At 38.3% G+C, this 24,947-nt stretch overlaps 2 protein-coding genes across 3 annotated transcripts in view; one reads left to right on the forward strand and one right to left on the reverse strand.

The window, feature by feature from the left end:
• Positions 1–1,366: 1,366 nt before the first annotated feature.
• LOC127439981 (protein YIPF6-like) lies at positions 1,367–10,553 on the reverse strand. Of its 2 annotated transcripts, none has more exons than XM_051696308.1 (7): positions 10,504–10,553; positions 9,307–9,435; positions 6,233–6,311; positions 6,025–6,067; positions 5,558–5,683; positions 2,808–2,965; positions 1,367–2,370 (listed from the first exon to the last, which is right to left on the reverse strand). In XM_051696308.1, exons 1-7 carry the CDS (start codon positions 10,534–10,536, stop codon positions 2,249–2,251), a joined length of 690 nt encoding a protein of 229 aa, XP_051552268.1. In that variant the 5' UTR covers positions 10,537–10,553; the 3' UTR covers positions 1,367–2,248. The 2 variants fall into 2 exon arrangements, with proteins under 2 accessions (XP_051552268.1, XP_051552271.1); XM_051696311.1 differs by having other exon boundaries at positions 1,367–2,445.
• A 2,494-nt stretch (positions 10,554–13,047) lies between these two features.
• Positions 13,048–24,947, forward strand: part of LOC127436417 (oligophrenin-1-like) — a 53,732-nt gene continuing 41,832 nt past the window's right edge. The window contains exon 1 of the mRNA XM_051690539.1: positions 13,048–13,556. Within this exon, the coding sequence (XP_051546499.1) occupies positions 13,403–13,556 (154 nt within the window). The 5' untranslated portion in view covers positions 13,048–13,402. The remainder of the gene's footprint in view (positions 13,557–24,947) is intronic.

Here is a 24,947-nt window from a genome sequence, read left to right on the forward strand (position 1 = left end):
TACCCCACATTATAAAAGCACCCACATATATTTAAACTATGCTGATGTTGACAAAAGAAGCAAATGAGACCACCAAGACATCAGATTTTTACCAAAAATAAATAAATAAATAAAACTACAAAGCTGTACAACAAAGGTATCACATCAGCACATGTTGTGCAACCACAACACTAACTACACACTATACAAAGGTCAGAAGGAAATAATGACTATTATTTCACACTCACACATCTTCTATTTAATCACAACACACACACACATATATCAGTTACACCTTGATGTTCAGGTGCAATGCGCTAGAAGTGAAAATTAAAGTCTTATTTTAGGCATACATGATGGAAAGTCTTTCTAATTAAAATTACGATCACACAGAGAGGCAAATGGAGAGAGAGGGTGAAGACTGTGTGTGTGTGAGAATTTGACTGTGATGTGAGGCAAAGTGTGTCTGTGTGACAGAGCGAAGGGTTAAATGTTTGCTTGTGAGAGACAGAGATAATGTTGATAGGTAGAAGACCGACGTTGTGAGAGAAACAGGAGATGGATAAGTATCCATCAAAAAGAGTCAGTAAAATAAGTGAGAAGATTCTGTTCATAATTGTTTTAATGACAGAACACAAAGACAAATAAGGTAAATAAAAGTCAATAAAAATAAAAAATCTTAAAAAAAATCTAGTCAACAACACTTGTCAAAATTTAAAATCCTTTAATAACATCTTGAATATACGTGTTTACACAACTTAATTATTTTCAAAATATTGTTTTCATACATATTCTTCAAGGTAAAAAACAAAATATAAGTAAACTTTCTTAGGTTTACCACATTTGACCTGAACAAAATGTGCCTTTTCATAAAAATGTCAAAATATCTGATATTTTTTAAAACTTCACACAGTCATGAGGGTCTAAAGGGGTCCTCTCTGTTTTATGTCACATGACAAAACAGCTATCTGCATATGTTGATTACACCACCTGACTTCTTTTTGGCTGACAAAAGCTTTTCAAATATTATTAATAATAATTTAAAACAAAACTGTTTCACTTATTTTAAGGGACAATAATAAAAGATTATTCTAAATTATTTATGCCCAAATTTTTTTTGAAGACTTTCAGCTTTTAATGAGATTTTTTTTTTTTTTTGGTCAATGCGTGCTTACACTACTTAGACATTTTTAATTTAAGCTCCTAAAAAACCATCAAAATGATGAATATATGCTTTTTATTTTTGAATATATGCTTGAATAACTTGATTGATCCACACAAAACAATGAGCGTCACATCAATGAACCTCACACAGACAGAAAATGTGTTTCTCTCCCAAATTCATTTAAATGTAAAAATAGAGACAGACAGACAAATAAAACCCATCTCTGCTGCACTTAGAAAGTAAATTTTTATTTCATTCTGGAATGTCTTAACTTCCTCCACCATTTAGAACAAAATACATTTAATTTATGTCCAAACAAAAATCATTCAGAACAAAGAAAACACCAAAGAAAAAAGTTCAGCCCTCTCCAGGTCTGTTGTTGTGCACAGTGTATTAAGGGAGTTTTAGAGACCTGACCTCTGTTAGTAAAAACTGAAGTGAATGTGCAGCCTGATAACAGCTGAATAATTCTCCAGGAGGATTTTACAGCTCCCAGCAGAGGCAACTGACATACTGTTCAATCAAACACACAAGCAATTACATGCACGCTCACACAATCACATGTCTGTGCCTGAATAAGCATATGCACACCGACATGGCTTTTTATGCACAAAGCCATGCCTGACACACAGTACAAAGTATCTAGTCTCCATGTTAGGGGTGTGACTGTAACAGTAATAAAAAGGGCACTAATGTTGTTCCTCACACGTAACAAAACATATTCACGTATTTGCGCACATCAAGACTCACATATTCTCTCCCACTCTCTCACACACACACACACACACACACACACACACAAGGTGCCAGCTTCCGTAGTTTGACAGACTGAGAGTGACGTAGACTGTTGTTAAATAAGTAGCGCAGAATAATGGATGTCCTCCTCTCCTTCTCCAACTGAATGAGGGATGGGGAGGAGTGATAATGATATCAATAATCCACTTACTCTCCACTGTTTGTCCCTTGATAAGTCTTCAAAGTCAAAGTGCTCCGCCTCATTTGATTCTAGGCCAATCACTGACCAGCTTCCAGACAATCTACTGGTGGTCTTTGTAAAGGGAAGGAATTAAAGTCTATACACAATTGGCGTAGGGTATATGTATGCTAATGAGAAGGCGAAAATGTCAAGACCATCCAACCAATCACAAAGTAGAACACGAACACTGGATACACGACCAGAGCTTTCCTGTTGACCGGTTGACTGTCTGCAAGAAATGCTGTGGAGGCTGTGGATAACACACACACTGTGTCACTGGGTCAACTCTGGTCTCAGTCTAAATCTCACTGAATTCCCCAAATGACTATGTGTGACAAAGAGACAATGAGTGTCATCAGCAACAAAACTGCAGTGAAGCCTGCAACATAGTTTAATCTAACTGAAGTTCACAGAAAGAGAGAGAGAGAGAGAGAGAGAGAGAGAGAGAGAGAGAGAGAGAGAGAGAGAGAGAGGGGATGTAAGGGGAATCAGAGCCTACATTTCCACCTAGTGGTCACTGCAGGCACTGCCTGTGGTACTTGGCCAATAAAGTACATTGAGTGCACCAACAGAAAAATTCTTAGGATTCCAAATGTAGTTTCTATTAACATCTTAACATCTATATCTCAAGATTTCTGGACTTCTAGGATAGCTGAAAATGGAGAAATTATTTTTATTGGTCCTTACCAAATGTTGACCAGCCAAAGGAGGTGGTGACAACAATGAGACGGACAGCAAAACTGAAGACGCCTGAGCCCCCCAGCAGAACAATGCGGCAAACTATCATAGCCACAGTCAGAGGAAGAATACAGTATCCCAACACACACAGACTCTGGAAGAATGATCTGTACAAACAAAGAGTTAAAGGGTTGGTTCACCCAAAAATGAAAATTCTCTCATTATTCACTTACCCTAATGCCATCCCAGATGTGCATGACTGTCTTTCTTCAGCAGAACATTAGAAAAATGTTGAAGCTCTGTAGGTCCTTATAATGTAAGTAAACAGGTGCCATCAGGTGGCTGGCTGTTTGACTGTCCAAAAGGCATATTTAAGCAGCATAAAAGTAATCCACACGACATCAGTCGAACAATTAATGTCTTCTGAGGCAAATCAATAGTTTGTGTAAAACAAAATAAAAAAAATTGATAATTAAAACTTTATTAACTTTTAAAAAAATCGCTTCCTGCAAGCAGTTGACGCATCAGTGATGGCGCGTTAAGGTGAGATGTCGGAAGCGCGTGCTTTGTACACAACAGAGGAAGGAACATCACACCAGTTACAGAAATACAGCGCTGGGCGGAAGCAACTATTTAAAGTAAAAAAAAAAACGAATTATCTATTTGTTTCTTACACCAACCTATCAGTTTGCTTCAGAATACATTAATTGATTGACTGGAATTGTGTGGATCACTTTAATGCTGCCTAAATATGCCTTTTGGACCATCAAACAGCCAGCAGCCTGATGACACCCATTTACTTACACATTATAAGGACCTACAGAGCTTCAACATTTAAAAAAAAAAAATAAATAAAAAATAAAAAGAAAACTTAATTTGTGTTCTGCTGAAGACACTCATGCACATCTGGGATGGCATCAGGGTAAGTGAATAATAAGAGAATTTAAATTTTTGGGTGAATTAACACTTTAAGAAGAAAAATAAATGAGTAGGAGTAACGATATGGTTTGAGCTTTGGTTACATCATCTAAAACTACACACTTTCCCTTATTTGACAGAAACTTGATCGAAATTTCAACCTAGAGTCTTGATGTTATATACAGGTGCATCTCAATAAATTAGAATGTCGTGGAAAAGTTCATTTATTTCAGTAATTCAACTCAAATTGTGAAACTCGTGTATTAAATAAATTCAATGCACACAGACTGAAGTAGTTTAAGTCTTTGGTTCTTTTAATTGTGATGATTTTGGCTCACATTTAACAAAAACCCACCAATTCACTATCTCAAAAAATTAGAAAACATCATAAGACCAATAAAAAAAAAAACATTTTTAGTGAATTGTTGGCCTTCTGGAAAGTATGTTCATTTACTGTATATGTACTCAATACTTGGTAGGGGCTCCTATTGCTTTAATCACTGCCTCAATTTGGCGTGGCATGGAGGTGATCAGTTTGTGGCACTGCTGAGGTGGTATGGAAGCCCAGGTTTCTTTGACAGTGGCCTTCAGCTCATCTGCATTTTTTGGTCTCTTGTTTCTCATTTTCCTCTTGACAATACCCCATAGATTCTCTATGGGGTTCAGGTCTGGTGAGTTTGCTGGCCAGTCAAGCACACCAACACCATGGTCATTTAACCAACTTTTGGTGCTTTTGGCAGTGTGGGCAGGTGCCAAATCCTGCTGGAAAATGAAATCAGCATCTTTAAAAAGCTGGTCAGCAGAAGGAAGCCTGAAGTGCTCCAAAATTTCTTGGTAAACGGGTGCAGTGACTTTGGTTTTCAAAAAACACAATGGACCAACACCAGCAGATGACATTGCACCCCAAATCATCACAGACTGTGGAAACTTAACACTGGACTTCAAGCAACTTGGGCAGCTTCTCCACCCTTCCTCCAGACTCTAGGACCTTGGTTTCCAAATGAAATACAAAACTTGCTCTCATCTGAAAAGAGGACTTTGGACCACTGGGCAACAGTCCAGTTCTTCTTCTCCTTAGCCCAGGTAAGACGCCTCTGACGTTGTCTGTGGTTCAGGAGTGGCTTGACAAGAGGAATACGACAACTGTAGCCAAATTCCTTGACATGTCTGTGTGTGGTGGCTCTTGATGCCTTGACCCCAGCCTCAGTCCATTTCTTGTGAAGTTCACCCAAATTCTTGAATCGATTTTGCTTGACAATCATAAGGCTGCAGTTCTCTTGGTTGGTTGTGCATCTTTTTCTTCCACACTTTTTCCTTCCACTCAACTTTCTGTTAACATGCTTGGATACAGCACTCTGTGAACAGCCAGCTTCTTTGGCAATGAATGTTTGTGGCTTACCCTCCTTGTGAAGGGTGTCAATGATTGTCTTCTGGACAACTGTCAGATCAGCAGTCTTCCCCATGATTGTGTAGCCTAGTGAACCAAACTGAGAGACCATTTTGAAGGCTCAGGAAACCTTTGCAGGTGTTTTGAGTTGATTAGCTGATTGGCATGTCACCATATTCTAATTTTTTGAGATAGTGAATTGGTGGGTTTTTGTTAAATGTGAGCCAAAATCATCACAATTAAAAGAACCAAAGACTTAAACTACTTCAGTCTGTGTGCATTGAATTTATTTAATACACGAGTTTCACAATTTGAGTTGAATTACTGAAATAAATGAACTTTTCCACGACATTCTAATTTATTGAGATGCACCTGTATAATGGAAAAGTTCATATCCATGTTATTTATCATCTAACCAATTAAATATACACAACAAATTGGACTGTACACTCACATAGTTCCTCCTAAGAGTTTGGAGTTTAGGGTGATGATTACAGAACCGAACCAGATGATGACAAAAACCTCTGCAAACTGTGGCCTGCCATCTTCCTCGCTGTCAGTTGATCCACCCTGCAACATTCTGGGATACACACAGACATCTCAGTGGTGTTGACTATATTAGATTCAAGAACTTCATATGAAAAGTGATTGCTGTATCTGATCCTCTGAAGATTAGTAAAGCTGAAAATCATAGTGTGAAAAGCCTGAAAGTCCATAAAAATAAGCAGTTTTACATAACACATGAAAAAAGTGCATTAGTGAAATAATGTTGCCTGGATCAGACAGAGAGTTGTGTTCTCTATGCTATTGGGGGGTTCACTATGCTGCTGACAACACCCACTTTCCCTGGCATTTTATAAAAACTGTAGCGAGAACTGATCAGTGCTGAAACAGGGGATTTCATGACCCTTTAATACTCACAAAGCCAGGGTGACACAGAGGAGGAGAGGTCCCCATAGGTCCCCTAAAAATTAGAGAACACATACAGACAGATTTAGATGGGTTTCAACATGACAGGGGTAGATGACTAATGTGCTTATAAATACGTATAATAAATGCCAACATGCTCTGTAATCTGTGATTGTTAATAAGTCATTTGTGATTGATGAAATATGAATGATTGACTCACAGTCTCTGAGTAACGCAGAACTTTTCTTGGGGTACATCACATGGACAAACTTCTGCCCAACGGCTCTCAAATCCCTCAGCTGAGACATAAAAACAGCAAAGAGAGAGTAAGAACACTGCTTAAACTAAAACAGCACTACTGTTAATTACATGGCTTCAAGCAGAGGCAGACTGGGACTAAAAATTGGCCCTGGAATTTCTGGCCCAGAGTGGCACACTACACCTGGCCCTCAACACACCACACCATAACACAGCAGCTTTATGATTTCATTTTATGGCTCAATTTCAAATTTTTGTGTTGAACCATGGGCGGAAGGAAAGGAGATGCAATATTATCATTACCAGGGCCGGCCCGTGTGTTTGTGGGGTCCTAGGCAATTCATGACAATGGGACCCACCGGTGCGAAAATTGTCATAACTTCAAAACATCTGTAGAACCACTGCAAAAGAGATAAGTGGATTTTTTTTTTTTTTTTTTAAGATAAAGCAATAAAAAAGAAGCACTTTATAGCTCAGACAAATAACATGTCCAAGAACTTTTTTTCCCAACATGTTGATGTTAGGTTAAATGTACATGAAAGTACAATGGAAAGTGTGTATTTTAGGTGCTGTGACAAGTCAGCATGTTTTTTTTTTTTTTTAAGATTTTAATCATCTCTCAGCTTTTTTTCTAGAAGTGCAAATAAACTAGTGTCTCAGCTGAAATGGGGTCATGGAAACGTTCCGTTTAGCATAGTATAATAGTATAAAGTATAATAATTACAGCTACACAAGATGTTTTTGAACTAGTTAGATGAAGAAAGTACGTCACAACGTAAGACACTGATGACAATCAGTACCGCCACTCCCTATATGCATATTACGCAGTCTGCGTAGGGCACCAACTCCCTGGGGGTGGGCGGCATCTTACCCTAGGGGGGCACCAAAAACTTCACCAGCTGCCCTTACCTGCACGTTATGTGTTACTCAAGGACCCGATAGTAGTCCTGGAACACAGATCATAGGCTTGCGTTCGCACTTTCATGACACGCAATACCTCCCCAAACCCCCCTCAGCATTATTTAGCAGGGTGTTTAATGTGTTATATGTCCTATTATTTGTATGTCTATTCATACTCTTACCTTGTCTCACTGTAATGTTCTGTGTGCACTTGTTTCTCCTATCACCAATTATCCTCAATATGTTGTTTTTGGTTGTCATCATTATTGTGCTTTGTATGTAAAATAATGTGGTCCAGGGTAGGGTTGCACCAGCTGTGCGTAGGTTCTCAGGTAATTTGGGACGTAAAGTTCACACTAAGGGCTTAGTAACTAAGTCAGTGCTTAATTTGGTTGCACAACCTGTTCTTAAGGCAAGACTTAGCTAGTAGGTCGTAAGTTCTCTGCAAAGTAATGCGTAGTCGCATAATGTGACGTTTACCTGTATTGATCCAATAAACAGCCTTCAGATTTGTACACAGAAGAGTTAAAAAGCCGTGAACTTCAGTTTGATCTTAAGGATGATGTTCAAACCTTGTTTGCTCACGTAACTGTCAGCTGTAATAAATTATATGCCCATTAAAATACGATAATAAAAGTAATTTGATAAATAGCATGGAACTATATCTAAAATAAATAAGGGGTGATAAATAAATACTAATACAACAGGCTGGAAAAACAGACATTTATTTAATTTGAATATTCTATATATATTTTGAATGTGTTGAAACTTGACACCGAGCGACGCATCCTGAAAACTGCACCGTTAGATCGATTTCATGGTTAAAAGATTTTTTTTCTCTCCCATATATGTAAACGAGTGTAAATGTCAACATCATACTGTATGTTGAAATGATTGATGCCTGTCACGCAAAACATGAGCTCACTGATGTCATAAAAATGAGTCTGCTTTTTTATTTCATCAGTTTCTCCTGGTCGGAGTCTTCTGTAAATATTTAGTTTATACGTAGGGTTACGTTCTACCTAAGTTTAACGGTGCAACGCTCAAATATTTAGTAGTGCGTAAATTGTGACTTAGTGCCCATTTACGCCACAACTAGGCTAAGTTTTAACTTACGTATAGCTGGTGCAACCGGACCCAGGTATGTTGCACGGTCAGATCGCATCAATAAAAGGTGCCGCATATCAAAGTCAATTTCAAAATAAGTCATTGATATTGACAACATTTTTAAATATTTATTGATCATTTTAATATAAATGGAATTCACATGTGCACTTTTGTGCCATAGACGGCCGCATGTGTCAGCTTTAGGACGGCTGGTCCTGATCGTTATTTCTTTATAATTGCACTTGCGTGGCAGTGGGCCAGCCAACATTGCCCAGATGGCCAGTTCGCCCCTAGCTTCATGACTAATTAAATATGTTGCACTATGCACATGGGGCTTGTCATAATATTTCTGGAGCTCCTTAAATCCATGCTGGTCTCTTTTAACGGTCGACTATTTTGGGTTTTTACTGGCAGATGCCACTGTTAATGTCTATATAGCAGATTACCAATTTATAAACATGATAAATGTAATTTAATTATAAAAAACATTAGACATATAGAAATTTTGTTTATATAAGATAAAAATTTACATAATTTGAATTTCCTCAATTAAAAAAAAAAAAAAACAAACAAAAAAAAAAACATTTGTGTGTTGCTTGAAATTCTCTTTTTCGCTGACTCTTTGCCCATATAATGGCATTCACTATTAAGTAAATAGACATTGAGTGAACAAGGGAGCTGTTTTGGATCCAGCATACAGTATGCATGAATGTGTAAAGTCCAGTAATGCACCGCATGAGTTAAGCACCTCTACCACAATGACAACTACTCTTCCGGCTGACACATTACTATGGCAACCAATGGAGATATCCCAGATATTGACTACACAGTCTGTCTAAAAAAAATAAATAAAAAAAATAAAAACATCTGATTTCATCATTTCCAAAATGACGGTGCGAACAGTGTCTTAAAGATTGGATTAAAAAAAAATGGAATTGTCCAAATGTCAAGAGTCAAAACATCAGCTGATTAATCAGCCAGGCCAAAATATTGATATTTCACTGCTCTGTAATGAAGGGGTTCACTTACAATGGTGTCTTTGACTGGCTCATCCAAAGTCGAGAGATCATCATCTGTATTATGTGTGCCCACTGGCACCGATATGTCCCCCTCCACTGGGATGTCATCTGAGATTGAAATGTCAGACAAACCTGCAAACTGTGACATGAGGAAAGACATTTTAAATCACAGTTATGATAAATATCTGGACAACCAAACCATTTGCATGCAGTTCAGGTTTATCTGAACCAACAAATACAGAAGGCTAGGAATTGCTCCTGACCACAGATCCCCAACTGCCTAATGTGTTTTCAGGATTGTGTGTTGTTGCCACACACATTAATGTGATACCATGCAGTAAATGGGGATACAGCACTGATGTCCTACTCATTTCACATCCACAGAGTTCCATCAGATATATGGAGACAAACCACAGAGATCTGTAGAATAGCAAACTTTCATGATGAACTCTTCCAAACCCAATGGAATACAATAAAATCTTCATGTCTAGAAGCACAAATGTTTGCGCAATGCAAGAAGACCATATATGATCATAGAGAAACGCATCGAACCACTACAGAGCAATAAATCACCATTAAAAGTCTGAAACAAATATGACATATGAAACTGTAAATAAAAACATATATATATAAAACTAATATAACGTATTAAAACAATATATCTGACGGAAAATACAGTTACGCGATGAATCTAGGGCATATACGCATAATGGAAAAATTATTACCTGTTGAAAATTGTACATTTTAATTCTGTGAGATCTGTAATGGTTGAAAATCCCTGCATAACACAGTATATATCTCCACATTTTAAAATGCTAAAAGACAGTGCGTGTCAGCAGTTTCAGACTGCAGATGTTCCACACTCGCATTGTTTACATTCGTTTGCTAGCATTGCGCTGTCAAAGACGTACTACAGTTTCACAAAGAAAATAGCAAATGTATCAATAAGGCCTTTGTACGACGTTTAAAACTTCGTTTGAGGGAGTAAATTATATGGAATATGTTCTGATGAGCTGAGAAACGACCATCTGCCTGTACATGCGTTACATGTACACCAGCAGAGCTTTAATGACAGATTTACACCTTCTCAAGCATCCACGCCAGCACAGGGTCGCTTCTCATACAAACAAAAACACAGACACTCTGGAAAAGCTGACAATGTATTTTCAAGACGTTTAAGTGTTTTAAAGCGTGTTTTGTGTCTTACCAAAGGCTTGCTGGACTCCTCTGCTTCCGCCATCTTTACACGGACACAGATACGTCATCGGATGTGTGACGTCAAAAATGCCAACAGGCCGCTAAGCCTGTAATATTATGATAGTTATTCTGATTTTATCAGAATTATGAGCAGAAATATATTGTGACCCAGATGAAAAGCATACTTGAATTTAAAGTATAATACAATTGAATGGAAAGATGTTTGGATGTTATCCATTAAAACTGTCTCACCAATAAAGTTAAAGAAAATCTACTCAGTGAATTAAGTAATCTCAAGATTTTTCAGAGACATGGAGACACGTGTGCTCTGTAATATAGAGGAAGTTACCATAAATCAGTTATTCTTTGAATGTAGGAATACCAAATTTTTTGGTGTGACATTGAGCATTTAGTATTTAAATTCACAACATTGAAGGTTCGGGTAACTCTGGAAAGTATTTTTAACAAGAGTTTTGAACAAAATTCTGTAATTAATTAGTTTATCATAAATGGAAAATACCATATTCACAAACAGAAATAGCAGCAGTAGTAGTAGTAGTAGTAATAATAATAATAATAATAATAATAATAATAATAGCCTAATCATAACAATTATACTGATATGACTAAAGTCCTCATCTCATGTGAGTGCTCATGATTTTATTCATATGCTTCAAATTCAACAAACTTTAAAAGTAAAGTGAATCCTGAAAGTATGTGTAGGTAAACAATTAAAGTATGGAGTAGCTCTTGTCGTTAATTTCTTTGATTCATAAAATTTCATATGTAAGGCTCACTGAATCTTTAAAGGTGCACTAAGAAACGTATTGTTTGTGTCATCTTGGACTTTCAGTGACACCTATTGATGTGGATGCAGCATCTTTCAAAATCAATAGTTTTCTGTTACAGATGCTGTTGAAGAAATTCACTATTCTCAGTCAGCCATGATTAATTTAACCCAATCGTGAAAGTGACCAATAACAAGACGGTTATTGAGATTAAGCAAGTAGTATTCAGATGGTCATGTGATTCTAAAATGGCAGCCCCTATGAGGGCGCCCCTGCCCCATGTAGAACAAAACAGCTTTTATAAGGTTACTGATATGACTAAAGTCCTCATCTCATGTGAGTGCTCATGATTTTAGTCATATGCTTCAAAATAACAATTCATTTCTTTAGGAGTAAAACTTTTTTAATGAGAAAAAATTACTGAGTGCACCTTTAAGTAGCCAAGTGGAAACGTTTAGCTGTTTAAATGTCATTATTGTCTATTGTGTTATGTCATATATGTTTAAACTGAGGTGGGGTGGGGTGGAATAATAGGGTTCAAAACAGTGTTGCTATGAATGCAAACTTTAATACAGTGAAAAAGAGACTCTATTAGCATAACATAAATATATATAAATAAATAAAAATTTCCAACATTCTTTTGAATGTCCATGTACTAAAATAAAATATTTGATGCCATGAGTGTACCTTCCTTTACAATTACTATTATTTTGAATGGCCATGGAAAATGAAGCCATGTGATAACAATTTTACCTGGTCGCAAAAAGTAGTCCGTTTATTTACCTGATGAACTTTCACCTTTTGCTGACCCTTTATGCTTCACAGAGCTAATGTGTGCTTCTAAATCACTTGCACCTTTATTAGCAACTGACACATAAGTGCCAGCTTTACATGTCATACATTCTGCTTCCCACGGACCTCGACCTGGTCGAAAGCATGGGAATTTTGTGTGCAAATCTTCTGTAAATTTGCACTTTCGTTTGGGCATTGTTTCCACTCTGCTGTCATTTGCTGCTACTGTCAAGCAACTGTTTGATGCTGAACACAACAGCGCTTCGCGTGTCTGCAGAGAGATTGACAGGCAGGAATGTGGCCAATAGTTGCTGCAAGCGTCTTATAATCGACCAATTGGTGCGCGAGAAGGCGGGATTTACAAAGCAATGCAAATATGCGCGCACACACAATGAAGTGACCCAATGAAGTGCACATCATAATGCAACTAAAGCCGAATCCCGGACATTTTCTCAAATTTAGAAATCCCGGCCGGACGCTTTTTTAAGGTCCGAAATAGAGGACATGTCCGGGAAAAAGAGGACGTATTGTCACCCTAATTAGAAACGCTTATTGTCATTATTTAATTGGGATATTTAGTTTAGACAACTGCTGAAAACAGAACGATGAAGCTGTTGTCACTCGGTACTTGTCACTTTTCTCAGCGCTGATCAGGATGGACCAATTGCAGCCCTTCGTCGTAACTTGATGAGATTTTTTTTAAAATAAATCATTTTGTAAATATTTTTGAGGCGGACTTCAATATGCATCGCAAGCAAAAATCCTTGAAATTAACACATTTGAACGTTTATACGTTTTAATGAAAAATGCCAGCAGTAAAACAAAACAACGTCCAGAGATTTGAATGCAACTCAATGGAGGATTTGGCTTTGTGAGCCCCCATGCTCCCTCTAGAGGAATAAACCTGTATGTCCCTTAGGAAACGGTGAAGATTATCTATCAAGTAACATTTCCCGCCCAATGATGTGGGAGTACTCAGTATGTGGCCCTGCCCGCGTTTACTAGTCACTCCGCTCCCACAACAAGGAAAAGTATAGAAACACAAGTACTTTCTTTATCAGTACTTGTAAGCTCTACTTTGTCATTCATCATACTCAAATGCAATAGTTTGTACAGCAACATCGCGTGCACAAGGAGAGCGCTGAAATATTTTTTTGCAACTGCATATCATCCACTGTGTCAAAAATGGGGAACTTTATCGAAACCAATTAATCGGAATTAACTTGACTAATACAAGCGATTGATCAAAAGATACGCCGTTCATGATCTGTGCACTTTACTGATAAGAAAAGGCCGGTACTCTTGACTGATCGATCAAAAGGGGAGATAATGGGGCATCCTCCACTCGAGTTCAGCGACTGCTACTCCGACAGTCCTGATTTCAGAGAGAGACTAAAATGCTACGAAAACGAACTGGAAAGAACTAGCAAGTTCCTCAAGGATGTGATCAAGGACGGGAACAGTGTGATCAACACGATTAAAGGTAAAAATGGTCTTTTACAGCCCTCTGGGGAGTGTGGATGGAGGTCTCCGCCTTTGCCAAACCTACCAGATGAACGAATAAAGACATGCAAATTCAGTAGAGCATTGTTTTGTTTTGTTTTGTTTTAGTAACGAAGTGATCCTATTGAGTTTTTGCATAAGCTTTCACTTGCGGGACAGTTGATGTTTTAAAGGGGATTATGAATTGTAAAGGGGAGGGAGTGAAGTGGCAGATGGTGCGTATCTCTTTGGATGATCCCCCTCTCAGAGATGCTGGCAAGCACTTAGGAGACAATCAGGGATGGGATGTGTTCTCAAACCCTGCTGCATTTATTTATAGCATGCACCTTTTGTTTTCCAGACTAACTGAATGCAATTGAACGGGAACGTTTAGAGATAGTTTGCTGGGGTGCAGGATCTGATCCTATAGAAGTCAAAACACTAATACACCTTCAAAACCTGTTTCAGCTGGTGGAGAGAGAGAGTAGGATGCAGCCCCATAGGCTTGGCATCTCTCTGAAGTGCTTTGATGGAGCACAGTAGAGATAGAAAGTTGGCAAGAGCAGTTCTGTTCAAGCAGTATTGTTTCTTAGAGGCAATTAATGGCAGGATGAGCTGTCACAACAAACAATGCACTTTAATGTCTTTGGATGGCAGCTTCTGCTTAAAAATAAGAAGCTGAACTCATTAGAATAGCCTAATGCTACTGTAATTAGAGATATAGACAGCACATGAATTATAATAGTATAGTTCTGCTTCCCAGTGTTCGTGTTGACTATCAGTGTTAGAAGATTTCCTTACTAAGTTAGAGAGTTTATGCTGATAGGTGGGTAGTATTCTCATTTATAATTCAATTGTAAAACACCCAAAAATGTAAGTTCTCTCATCATATACTCACCCTCATGCCATCCCAGATGTGCATGTCTTTCTTCTGCTGAACACAAAGTTTTTTTAGAAGAATGTCTCAGCTCTGTAGGTCCATACAATGCAAGTGAATGGTGACCAAATCTTTGAAGCTCCAAAAAACACATAAAGGCAGCATAAAAGTAATCAATACGACTTCAGTGGTTTAATCCATCTCTTCAGAAGTGATATGAATGGTGTGGGTGAGAAACCATCCAATAATTAAGACAAAAAGGACTTAAATATTGATCAGTTTCTAACCAATACCTATCATATTGATTCTGAAGTCATGGATTCAACAACTGGAGTTGTATGGATTACTTTTTTGCTGCCTTTATGTGCTTTTTGGAGCTTCAAAGTTCTGGCACCCATTCACTTGCATTGAATGGACCAACAGAACTGAGATATTCTTCTAAAAATCTTTGTTTGAATTCAGCAGAAGAAAGTCATGCACATCTGGGATGGCATGAGGGTGAATAAATGATGAGAGGATTTTCATTTTTGGGAGAACTGTCCCATCAAGTTTGTAGCTATAAAAGAGTTTATGCCTGGTCCTCCATCAGCAATAATTTGATGATTCAGCTCTAATTTATCTCCAAGTTCAAGGCTTCTCAAACTTCCTTCCTTAATTTCAAGGGAAGTCATAAAAGCAGTAGGCTAGTTTTCTTAAAACACTAGTAAGCAGATAGTATTTTTATGTGTTTATTTTGCCTGAGGGAAGATGATAGCTTTAGCCATTACACAGCAGATTTCCTTATGGAACTGTGTAGATCATGTGTACAGACTGTCTGTAATTTGATGACTGTGGTCTGCGCTCAGATGCTTCCATTGTCTTGGAAAAAGTCTTCAGTGGCTTACTTCAGTCAAATATGTGGCGCGATCTGGCGTTGACTCTATAAGAAATCACTGGTGGACAGTTGAATTCAATGCCTGAGTTCACAATAAAGAAATGTCTTCCAAGAAAATTGATTTTCACCCTGTTGGCACGTTCTGAAGTCATATGACCTGACTCATTGGTTTTAAAATGCCTACTTCCTGTGATTATGTTAATGTTTTGCACTTTTTGAGGAATATACTGGGTATTGGGGGATATGAAACTTCACACAGGAAGTTGAGAATTTCCTTTCCTCTAGCGATGAGGAACCTCTTTGAACATCTATTGCTCCCCTTATGAACAAACAGAGCTACATATTCATCTTATAGGGATGGTTCATGCAAAAATGAAAACTGTCATCATGTATTCAACCCTTATGTTGTTCCAAACCTGTATCAAGTTCAAGTTCTTTTATTTATATAGCACATTTAAAAACAGCATTAAGGCTGACCAAAGTGCTGTACAGTACAAAATCATAAAAACACACAACGATTCAAGACCAGGACATTACATACTATTAAAAGCCAGTGAAAAGAGATGAGTTTTAAGAGAAGATTTAAAACAGATATTGAAGGTGACAATCCGATACTGATAGGCAAACTATTCCATAAAATAGGACCCACAACCGAAAAGGCTCCCCCTCCTCTGTGCTTTAGCCTCGAGCGTGGGACATCGAGGAGATACTGATCACTGGATCTCAGACTTCTAGGTGGATTGTAAGGATGTAGTAAGTCTGACAAGTAACTGGGAGCTTGGTTGTGTAACGATTTATAAACAAACAAGAGAATTTTAAAATCAGTTCTAGCTTGAACCGCCAGACAGTGAAGTGATTTTAAAATGGGGGTAACGTGATCATACTTCCGACCTCCTTTGAGAAATTTTGCTGCTGCATTTTGGACTAATTGGAGTCGAGCAATTATAGATTTTTTAAATCCCACAATAGAGAGAATTACAGTAGTCCAGACGAGAAATGATGAAGGCATGAACTGCTATCTCTAACATTTTCTCTGACAAAAAGGGTTTAACTTTAGAGAGTAGACATAGCTGAAAGAAACTGGAACCTATGACAGCACTAATATGTTTGTCAAATTTCAGCTGGCTATCAAACTGGACACCCAGGTTCCATACTTGAGGAGAGAAAAAAGCATTAAGATTTCCACAATCAGCATTACTGACATCAAAATTGTCTGTAGGACCAAAGACAATCACTTCTGACATATCTTCATTCAAAAATAAAATGTTTTTGGCTAGCCAACCTTTTATTTCCTCCAGGCAAGCTAGAAGAGATTGTATTGCAATGTGGTCATTTTGTTTAACCGGTAAGTAGATTTGAGTGTCATCAGCATAGAAGTGGTAGGAGATACCATGCTTTCTGATAATGGAACCCAGAGGGAGCATACAGTGCATCCGGAAAGTATTCACAGCGCTTCACTTTTACCACATTTTGTTATGTTACAGCCTTATTCCAAAATGGGTTAAATTCATTATTTTCCTCAAAATTCTACAAATAATACCCCATAATGACAATGTGAAAGAAGTTTGTTTGAAATCTTTGCAAATGTATTAAAAATAAAAAACGAATAAAATCACATGTACATATGCACTGTATATAGAGAAAAAAGTGCTGGTGCAAGAATAGAGCCCTGTGGCACACCACAGGTAAGGCGGGCCACAGAAGAGATAAATTTACCCAGCTTGACAGAGAATGTTCCATCAGTTAAATAGGATTTAAACCATTTAAGAACATTTCCTTTTATGCCCACTCATGATTATAGTCTGGACAGCAGTATAGCATGATCAACAGTATCAAACACTGAAGTCAGATCTAAAAGAACTAAAATCACAGTGTCACCTGAATCTGTAGCTACTAAAATGTCATTTAAAACTTTAAGAAGATCAGATTCTGTCCAATGTGAAAATTTAAAACCAGACTGAAAGGTTTAAAAAATTTGGTTGTTCTTTAGAAATACCTGAAGCTGCATAAGCGCAATCTTTTCCATTATTTTGGAAATAAAGGGTAAGACAGAGATTGGTCGGAAATTATTTAAAACAGATGCATCTGTATCACTTTCTTTCTTTTGTGGAAAACAAAAGGAGATGTTAGGCAGAATAACCGCTTCAGTCACCATTCACTTATATGGACAACCAACATACTCAGACTAATCAACTATTCAACCAAACGGAATTAACTAGAATTACAAATCGGTCAGTATTTTTCCCCATTAAACTGTTCAACATTTTTACACATTTACGTTTGGCTTTATATTAGTACAAAGTCTGCACGTAAATTACTGTCATGTTAATGTTACATATTTGAAATATAATTGATAATAGAAACATTATTAAAAAAGAGGATATCTGGAGCAGATGTATACAAAGTTTCATTTCACCTTAGGCTTCATGTGCTTCCCTCTCTCCCTGGCAGCGCGCACTGAAAAATGTCCTCTCGCAAGATGAGCAAAGTAACTATATAATTTACTTTGGTGGTGGTGCGGGAAATAGATTTCCAAAACGTTTTCACATTTGAGTCTTCTTTAAATCTGTGCGTGCTTGCAAGTTATTTTCCCACCGAGCTGGCTTTTTCAAGTGCAGGATAATCGCCTCAGGTGAGTCAGGTTCCGCCTTTGGCCGGACCATGTTGATAAGTTAATTTTGCTCATCAAAATTTATGCTTTTGATTAAGTAGCCTAGAAAAGGACTATTTTAGGCTAGGTATCCCCTTTTTTGCCCTTGCTGATCAAGAAGGCTATTTTCAATTATGTGCCGACTGCTTAACGGGTTAAATCATAATTTTATTGTGTCATTGTGTGCACTTCATGTTTAAGACAATACATTTGGTTTATTTTACATCTCTCACAGGCCTATTTTTTCTATCCTAGCTAATTTTTTTTTCATCGTAACTGTTATTGGTAAATGTTCTTAACTGAACAGCTGTCATATTAGATCACAGGCTAATGCCCATCGTGCATTTTTCTTTCACTCATAGATTTGGCTTACCTGTTAATTGTTTTCAACAATGTCTTGTTTACTTGGTGAATCCCGTTTAGAACAGGCTGGGTTGCTTTATTGGTTCTGCACTATTCATTTAATTGTTTTCAATAAATATGCTTGTATTCTCGAAGATTGATTCAGTGAATGCGTGTCATGTTCTATATTTAATGTACAATGATCATAATGCAAGGCAAGCACGTCACAGATAAATGCCCCTTTTCAACGGAATTTAGTGTCGGATTTGGCTGTTGGAATAGATTAATATTTTAATTGGGTCACATAAACTCAATATTTTTTTTTTTTACTGTTTTCTGAGGGTTTCTTACTTTTTAGACTACTTGACTCCAAAAGTTTAGTTTGAGCGTCAGTGAAATTAGTCATTCTGCACATCCCTAGTCTCAACAGTAAGGATGGCCCGCTAGCCTGTGGCCAGTGCGAGAGAGTTTCGGGCCAGTGCAATCTTGCATTCGGTGTATATGTGTTTTTATGACTTGCAAACTTACACATTTGATTTTCTGTACCATTGTTGCTGTAAATTCTGCTGATCTAAAAAAGTAACCAAGATAACAATCTAGCTGGCTAGTAGACAAGGTTTATCTAAATTGGGAGAATGACTTGTGATAGTCTTAGAAGCATCAGAATGAATAGACTGAAAATGATAAACCAATCAGTAACGTTTTGTTGCAAAAGTATTTGAGTAAAAGTGTTTATGATATAGCTTTCATAATGTTACATTATAGCTATATGATTTTCAGTTATTATTGCAAATTAAAAACCAATTTACATAAATGTTTTTTTTTTTTTTTCTTCTAAGGAAATCATGCAATGATTTCTTTTTCTGGTGCATGTAAAAAGTATTTTGGTGGGGCCAGTGCAAATGGCAGAACAAGTAAAAATCTGAACTACTGGCCCAACTGTACCAGCAGAAACAAAAACCTTACTACTGAGCCCTGATACTGTGTAACATTCCCATTTGTGGTCCACTGTAATTTTTGGGTGAACTATCCATTCACACAAATGTGCCAATACAAGTACCAAGTACCAGTACAGTACCAATACAAAAAGTGAGCTTGTTATTGAGGCGGCTATGAGAACAGACAGAGGATACTTTTAATAAAAACATTCATACAGATCCAAAGTTGTGGTTGATATATTGGGTAAGGTTCACAAATAACAAAACGGTTTTCTGTCTGGCATCCCCACATTCAAACACTTCTCTTTTGTCATGTGTTTAGTCAGAGGGCACTGACTGGTTCTTCAGCTAGGTCTAGTTCTCTTGTACCAGGATGTGGTTCTCAGCTTCAGCTGCGGTTAGTAGTTTATAACTTGCACGCTGTGACTCACATTCAGACATCTGTTACATCAGTCCCTTCCTACCTTACAAGAGTAACATCGCTCGCTCCCCACTCTTTGAGTGTTATGTGTGTTTGAGATGGCCGAACAGGGCGGGATTTGTGGTCTGGTTTGGAGAGTGTAGTCTGTCATGCCAGCTCCTCATGCGGACAAATGCACTCTTTGTGTCCTTTGCATCAGAGGGGATATAATCATTTAACCCATGTCCTCTGTTAGCACTGCTTATTTCACAGAGCAAGCAGGCCTATGGCACAGGCCACAGAAGAAAGATGAAGGGCTTTTTTCACATGGCTGATGTTCAGAAAGGGAGCTTTATGTCAGGTTAAGACAGTTTTTAAGTAACTAAATAGACTTTTTCTTCTTTGTGGCCTTTACACCACTGGAAACAAATATACAGAGCATGAACATAAATCAAAAAGGCAAACTTAATTTATCCATCACAACAAAAAGCAGCATTTCCTGCTCACTTACTGTACCTGCCTGTCTTTGAGAAAGTTGTTTAGAACCAAAATACAGAGGATTTGGACCAATCATTAAGGAGAATCAATTAAAAGGTAAAACAGGCAATTATAACAAATTTTAAATCAATTAAAGACCACAACACTTTAAGTAACAAGAACAAAGAAAGATGGAAATCCCGGTGTGAATTTTCTACAATTTGGAACCTCTTAATCCAGTGTTGCTCCAGGGAGAATGTCCCAGCAATTAGTGTACTGTGAAATTCTTTTGATGACAAATGTATGACAAGTAACTGAGAAGCACACGCTGAGCCTTACACATAACCCTTTTCCACCAAATTTGCGATGGTTTTCGTGCCTGTGCTCCACTGGTTCACGGCCGGGGCAATCTGAAGCCTATAGTAAACTGGCCGTGTTTTTCCACTGACCTGAGAGCCGAACAGTGACGTGTAACGGGTTACTGTCTGCATGGTAGTTTCATGTGACTACCTCAAACATAAACAAACATGGCGCATCACAGTGTGTTTGTATACAGCTTTTACTTTTGTTTTTGAGGACATATTTAAACATACGGATTAATGCAATCCATTGTTATTACATTGCTCAACAAGAATGTCAGAGATGACATCTAAGCTAAAGACGACAGGTAATGCAATTACATTATATTTTATGAACTATGGCTTAACATGCTAATTTCTGTAAACTATTACAGTGGAATCATTATTAACATTGGTGTAACAGATGGTTGTATTTGGATTTTTGCCATAACATATCATATTATTGGTTCAGAATCCCACCGTTTTACAGATAGCCGCGATCTTCCAAACTTGAGTAGCTGGTCAAAAATCCCCTTACAGAACAAAACAGTGCACAAAATAAGATGACAACAGTGTAAGAAAAGCTAACAAAGTTGGCAAATATAATAACGTACTGAGATCACCTGCAGAGGACACTGGCGATTCACTGTTTATCACGAGCGTTACTGGCTGAATTCAATGCCCCGATTAGTTAGCAGGCGGGTAGGTGTCTGAGTCCAAAACATTGTTCTTCTACAAAGTCCCACTAACTTTGCCTAATTCAAGAGTGCTACTTCACAATACAGTCCCTTCACCCATCACTTTCTATTGACTAATTTTAGGTCACACAGTCTCTCTTTTCAATGACCAGATCATGGAACAGCACTCCTGTGGAGCATCAGCACCAAACGTCTCCCTCCACTCTTAACAAGAGAGGAGTAAAATATCCTGTCTCCCTCAACCCTACACTCAAGAGAGAGAATGTTGTGTTATAAGCATGAGCATGTAAATGGTTCAGCACTTGCCCGTTGTTTCACGGTTATGTAGAATATAACAGAAAACACCATTAAAAAACATTTTGATTAGAGTAGCATAACAGCACATTGGAAATAACAGCATAAAGATCAAAATCAGTAAATACATCAAAGACATCAAAAATAGTAGAAGTAACCCAACACTAAAAAGTTATTTTCTTTCAAAGATCCCATAGAGGGAACACCACTGGGGAGAGGTTAGGCTAGCACTTAAGCCAAGGCATGGCTCATTGTTCATCTCCTCATATATATCTTCACTGGAGGAATCAATTTCCTCCCAATTTGGTCTTTCTGTCCATCCAGGATGGTTGTCATTGTATTGCATTGGACCATTCACATTGATCAATGTCATCTGCTTCGCTGCTTGTGGTCATTCTTGAAACCAGTCCAGGTCTGCAAAGTTGATTGTAGGGAATTCTGATTTTTCTCCTGGTTCTTGGGGGTCGGTGTGACTTGGACCTTTGGTGTCTGTTGCAGCATGTATGTTGCCCTCAGTATCAGGCACATTATCAGACTAATCTTCCATCTCTTGGTGGTCTGTCGTTCTACTTCCCTCTCCATGTGTAGTTTCTTCTTGGCCTTCTTCACCTTGTACATTTCTTTCAACATCATGTGGCCCTTCACCTGGTGTTTCTGGATCTTCAGTATTGCTTCCTTCAGATTCCTCTTCAGGCCTTTCTCTCACTCTGGGTACCCTGGTGCAATGATTCAGATGGTACCATGTGGTGCTGCCCTCCACTTTGACTGCTGTTGGCATTGCTCTCACCACTTTATAGGGTCCCTCTCTCCTGGGCTTGTTCCACTTTCTCCTGAATACTCTCAGACACACCTGATCACCTGGAACAATTGAACAGGGTACTTCTGCTTCACTAGGCTCCTTCCCTTTTTCCTGAAAATAGATAACTTTGTGTATTGCAGTTAGTTGCTGCATATACACTTTCAGTTCCATTTGCAATCGCTCAAGCGAGGGTACTTTATAAGGACCTCTCCAGTTTGACATAGGCATGGGTAAGCATTTCATGCGGGGTTAGATGCATATTTCTGTTAGTTTGCATACGATAGCTCATTAAATCAAGAGGCAAAGCATCAATCCAATTGAGCTTAGTGCTCACACATATTTTGTTAAGTTTGGCCTTGAGGGTACCATTTACCCTTTCTACCATTCCCTGTGATTGTGGATGATAAACTCATCCTAGTCTCTGTTTTATTCTTAGTTGTTGCAATACCTTCTTTACAGTTTGTTGTATAAACGCTGATCCATTGTCTGAACTAATTCCTGACAGTATTCCGAATCTAGGTATTACCTCTCTTGTTAGAAATTTGATTACTGTTCCTGATCCCTGATCTGCTGATGGTACTGCTTCCAGCCATCTGCTAAATCTGCATACTACCACAAGCATATAGTGCTTTGCTTACACTCTTTTTATCTTGTCCACATAATCAATAACCAAATGTTTGAATGGTCCTTCTGGTACTGGTATGTGACCTGTGGGTGTTATTATTTCCTTTTCTGACATTGTTTTGAGCACAGACTTCACATGTGGACAGAAACTCATCAACCTTTGCTTGCAAAAATGGAGAGCAATATCCCTGTTATTTAATTTTCCTTATCAATTCCCCCCTTCCACAATGGTCAAAACCATGCGCAGCTGAAATGAGAACATTGAGAAGCAAAGTTGATGCAACAATCTGTCCTTCATGTGGGCGCCATATTCCTTGTGAATCTTTCTTGGCACCCCTATGTTCCCACGTAGCTTCTCAGTCCTGCTTCCTGTTGAATTGAATTATATCATCCAATTGTTGTTGTGGTTCAATAAGAACCATTGGTGCTAATACTGCTACTTGACAGCCAGAAGCCTTTTTGTCTTCTAAATCTGCCGCATTATTTCCTTTGATGACAAAGTCATTGCCCTTTTTGTAGGCTTGACATTTAATGATAGCCAGTCTTTTAGGTAACATCATTGCAGAAATCAACTGTCCAGTCTGTTCTGCATGTTGAATTGGGGTTCCATCACTTTTTCTGACACCTCTTTTTTTTCCATATAGCTCCAAACAGGTGACAAACACCATGAGCATAAGCCGAATCAATGAAAATGTTAACTGTTTGTCCTTTAGCTAACTGATACGCAGCAGTAAGAGCTTTCAATTCTGCTAGTTGAGCAGAACAATGTTTAGTACAATGTTGTGATATTACCAATATAAAGTAATCTCTGTCTTGTTTCACAACTGCATATCCTGCATGATTTCCCAAACGATCTCTGAAACAAGAACCATCTATGAAATAAGTGGCATCTGCTTCAGTTATTGGTATGGAGTCAAGATCTGGCCTCAACCTAGTGAATGCTAATGAATTAGCCACGGAATCGTGCAGTGTTCCTTCATGGGCTAAAGGAATCTATTCAGCTGGGTTAACTGTATTACATCGCTTGCTGGTGACGTCTGGGTATGTAAGGAGTAATGCGTATGTTAGAATGCGAGCTTGAGTCAAATCAAATTTGCCCTGTTCAATTAGTAACACAATTTTGTGATGCATATATATAATCACTGGATATCCCATCTTTATTGTTGAAGCATTCTCATACGCGTAATGTACAGCTGCAGGGCCCTGCTGGAAACATGGCGGGTAGCCTTGAGCTACATTATCCAATTTGGTGCTATAATAAGCTATGGGCTGATTTTTCCTTCCACTGCATGTTTCTTGCATCAACACTGCCAATGCAATCCACTGACCCTATTAGCAACATACAAATGAAATGGTTTAGTGTAGTCTGGTGTAGCTAAGGTAGGTGCGTTTTGGAGTTCTTTCTTTATTGAATCAAATGCTAGCAATGCATCATTACTCCATGTTAATGGCATAATCAAGTTCTTTAACCCTGCTTGTTTCATGATTTCTTGCAATGAAAGACTCCTCTATCTAGTCTGCACTAAAACCAGTCATTCCCAAAAAGGTCATTGTAGAGCTGAGGAGGGCGGGGCCGGGCTGGAATGACACACGCCCGGTCCCCAATCAGCCTAATGGGGCGTGCGAGGGATAAAGGCGGCCGGGGACGACAGTTCGAGAGAGAGAGAATTACAGGCAGCTGCCCTGCATGTGTTTATGTTTGTGTGTTTTTGGTTAAGTTGTTCATTAAACTATTATTTAAGATGTCAAGCCGATTCTCGCCGCCTCCCTTCCCTCTAACCCCTGTTACAGTCATCATTTGACCTACTGTTTGAGGCAATGGCGCTTTACTTATGCCTTCCAATTGGGCTGGAGCTATGGCTTTTGTTCCATAGGCTACTTGTTGTCATAAGTATTCAACCTGTGGTTGACAGTAATGCAGTTTCATTTTTGAAGCCTTGTGGCCTCCTTGAGCCAATTTTTTGAGCACTGCGATGGAATCTCTGCTCCAATGAAATGGAACAAATCATCAGATCATCCACATATTGCAGTCAACCAATCCTTCAATGGTGTTTTTAATGCCTTGTTCGGCCTCTGGTTGC

Source organism: Myxocyprinus asiaticus, chromosome 4, assembly GCF_019703515.2.
Source record: "Myxocyprinus asiaticus isolate MX2 ecotype Aquarium Trade chromosome 4, UBuf_Myxa_2, whole genome shotgun sequence".
Taxonomy (NCBI): Eukaryota; Metazoa; Chordata; class Actinopteri; order Cypriniformes; family Catostomidae; genus Myxocyprinus; species Myxocyprinus asiaticus.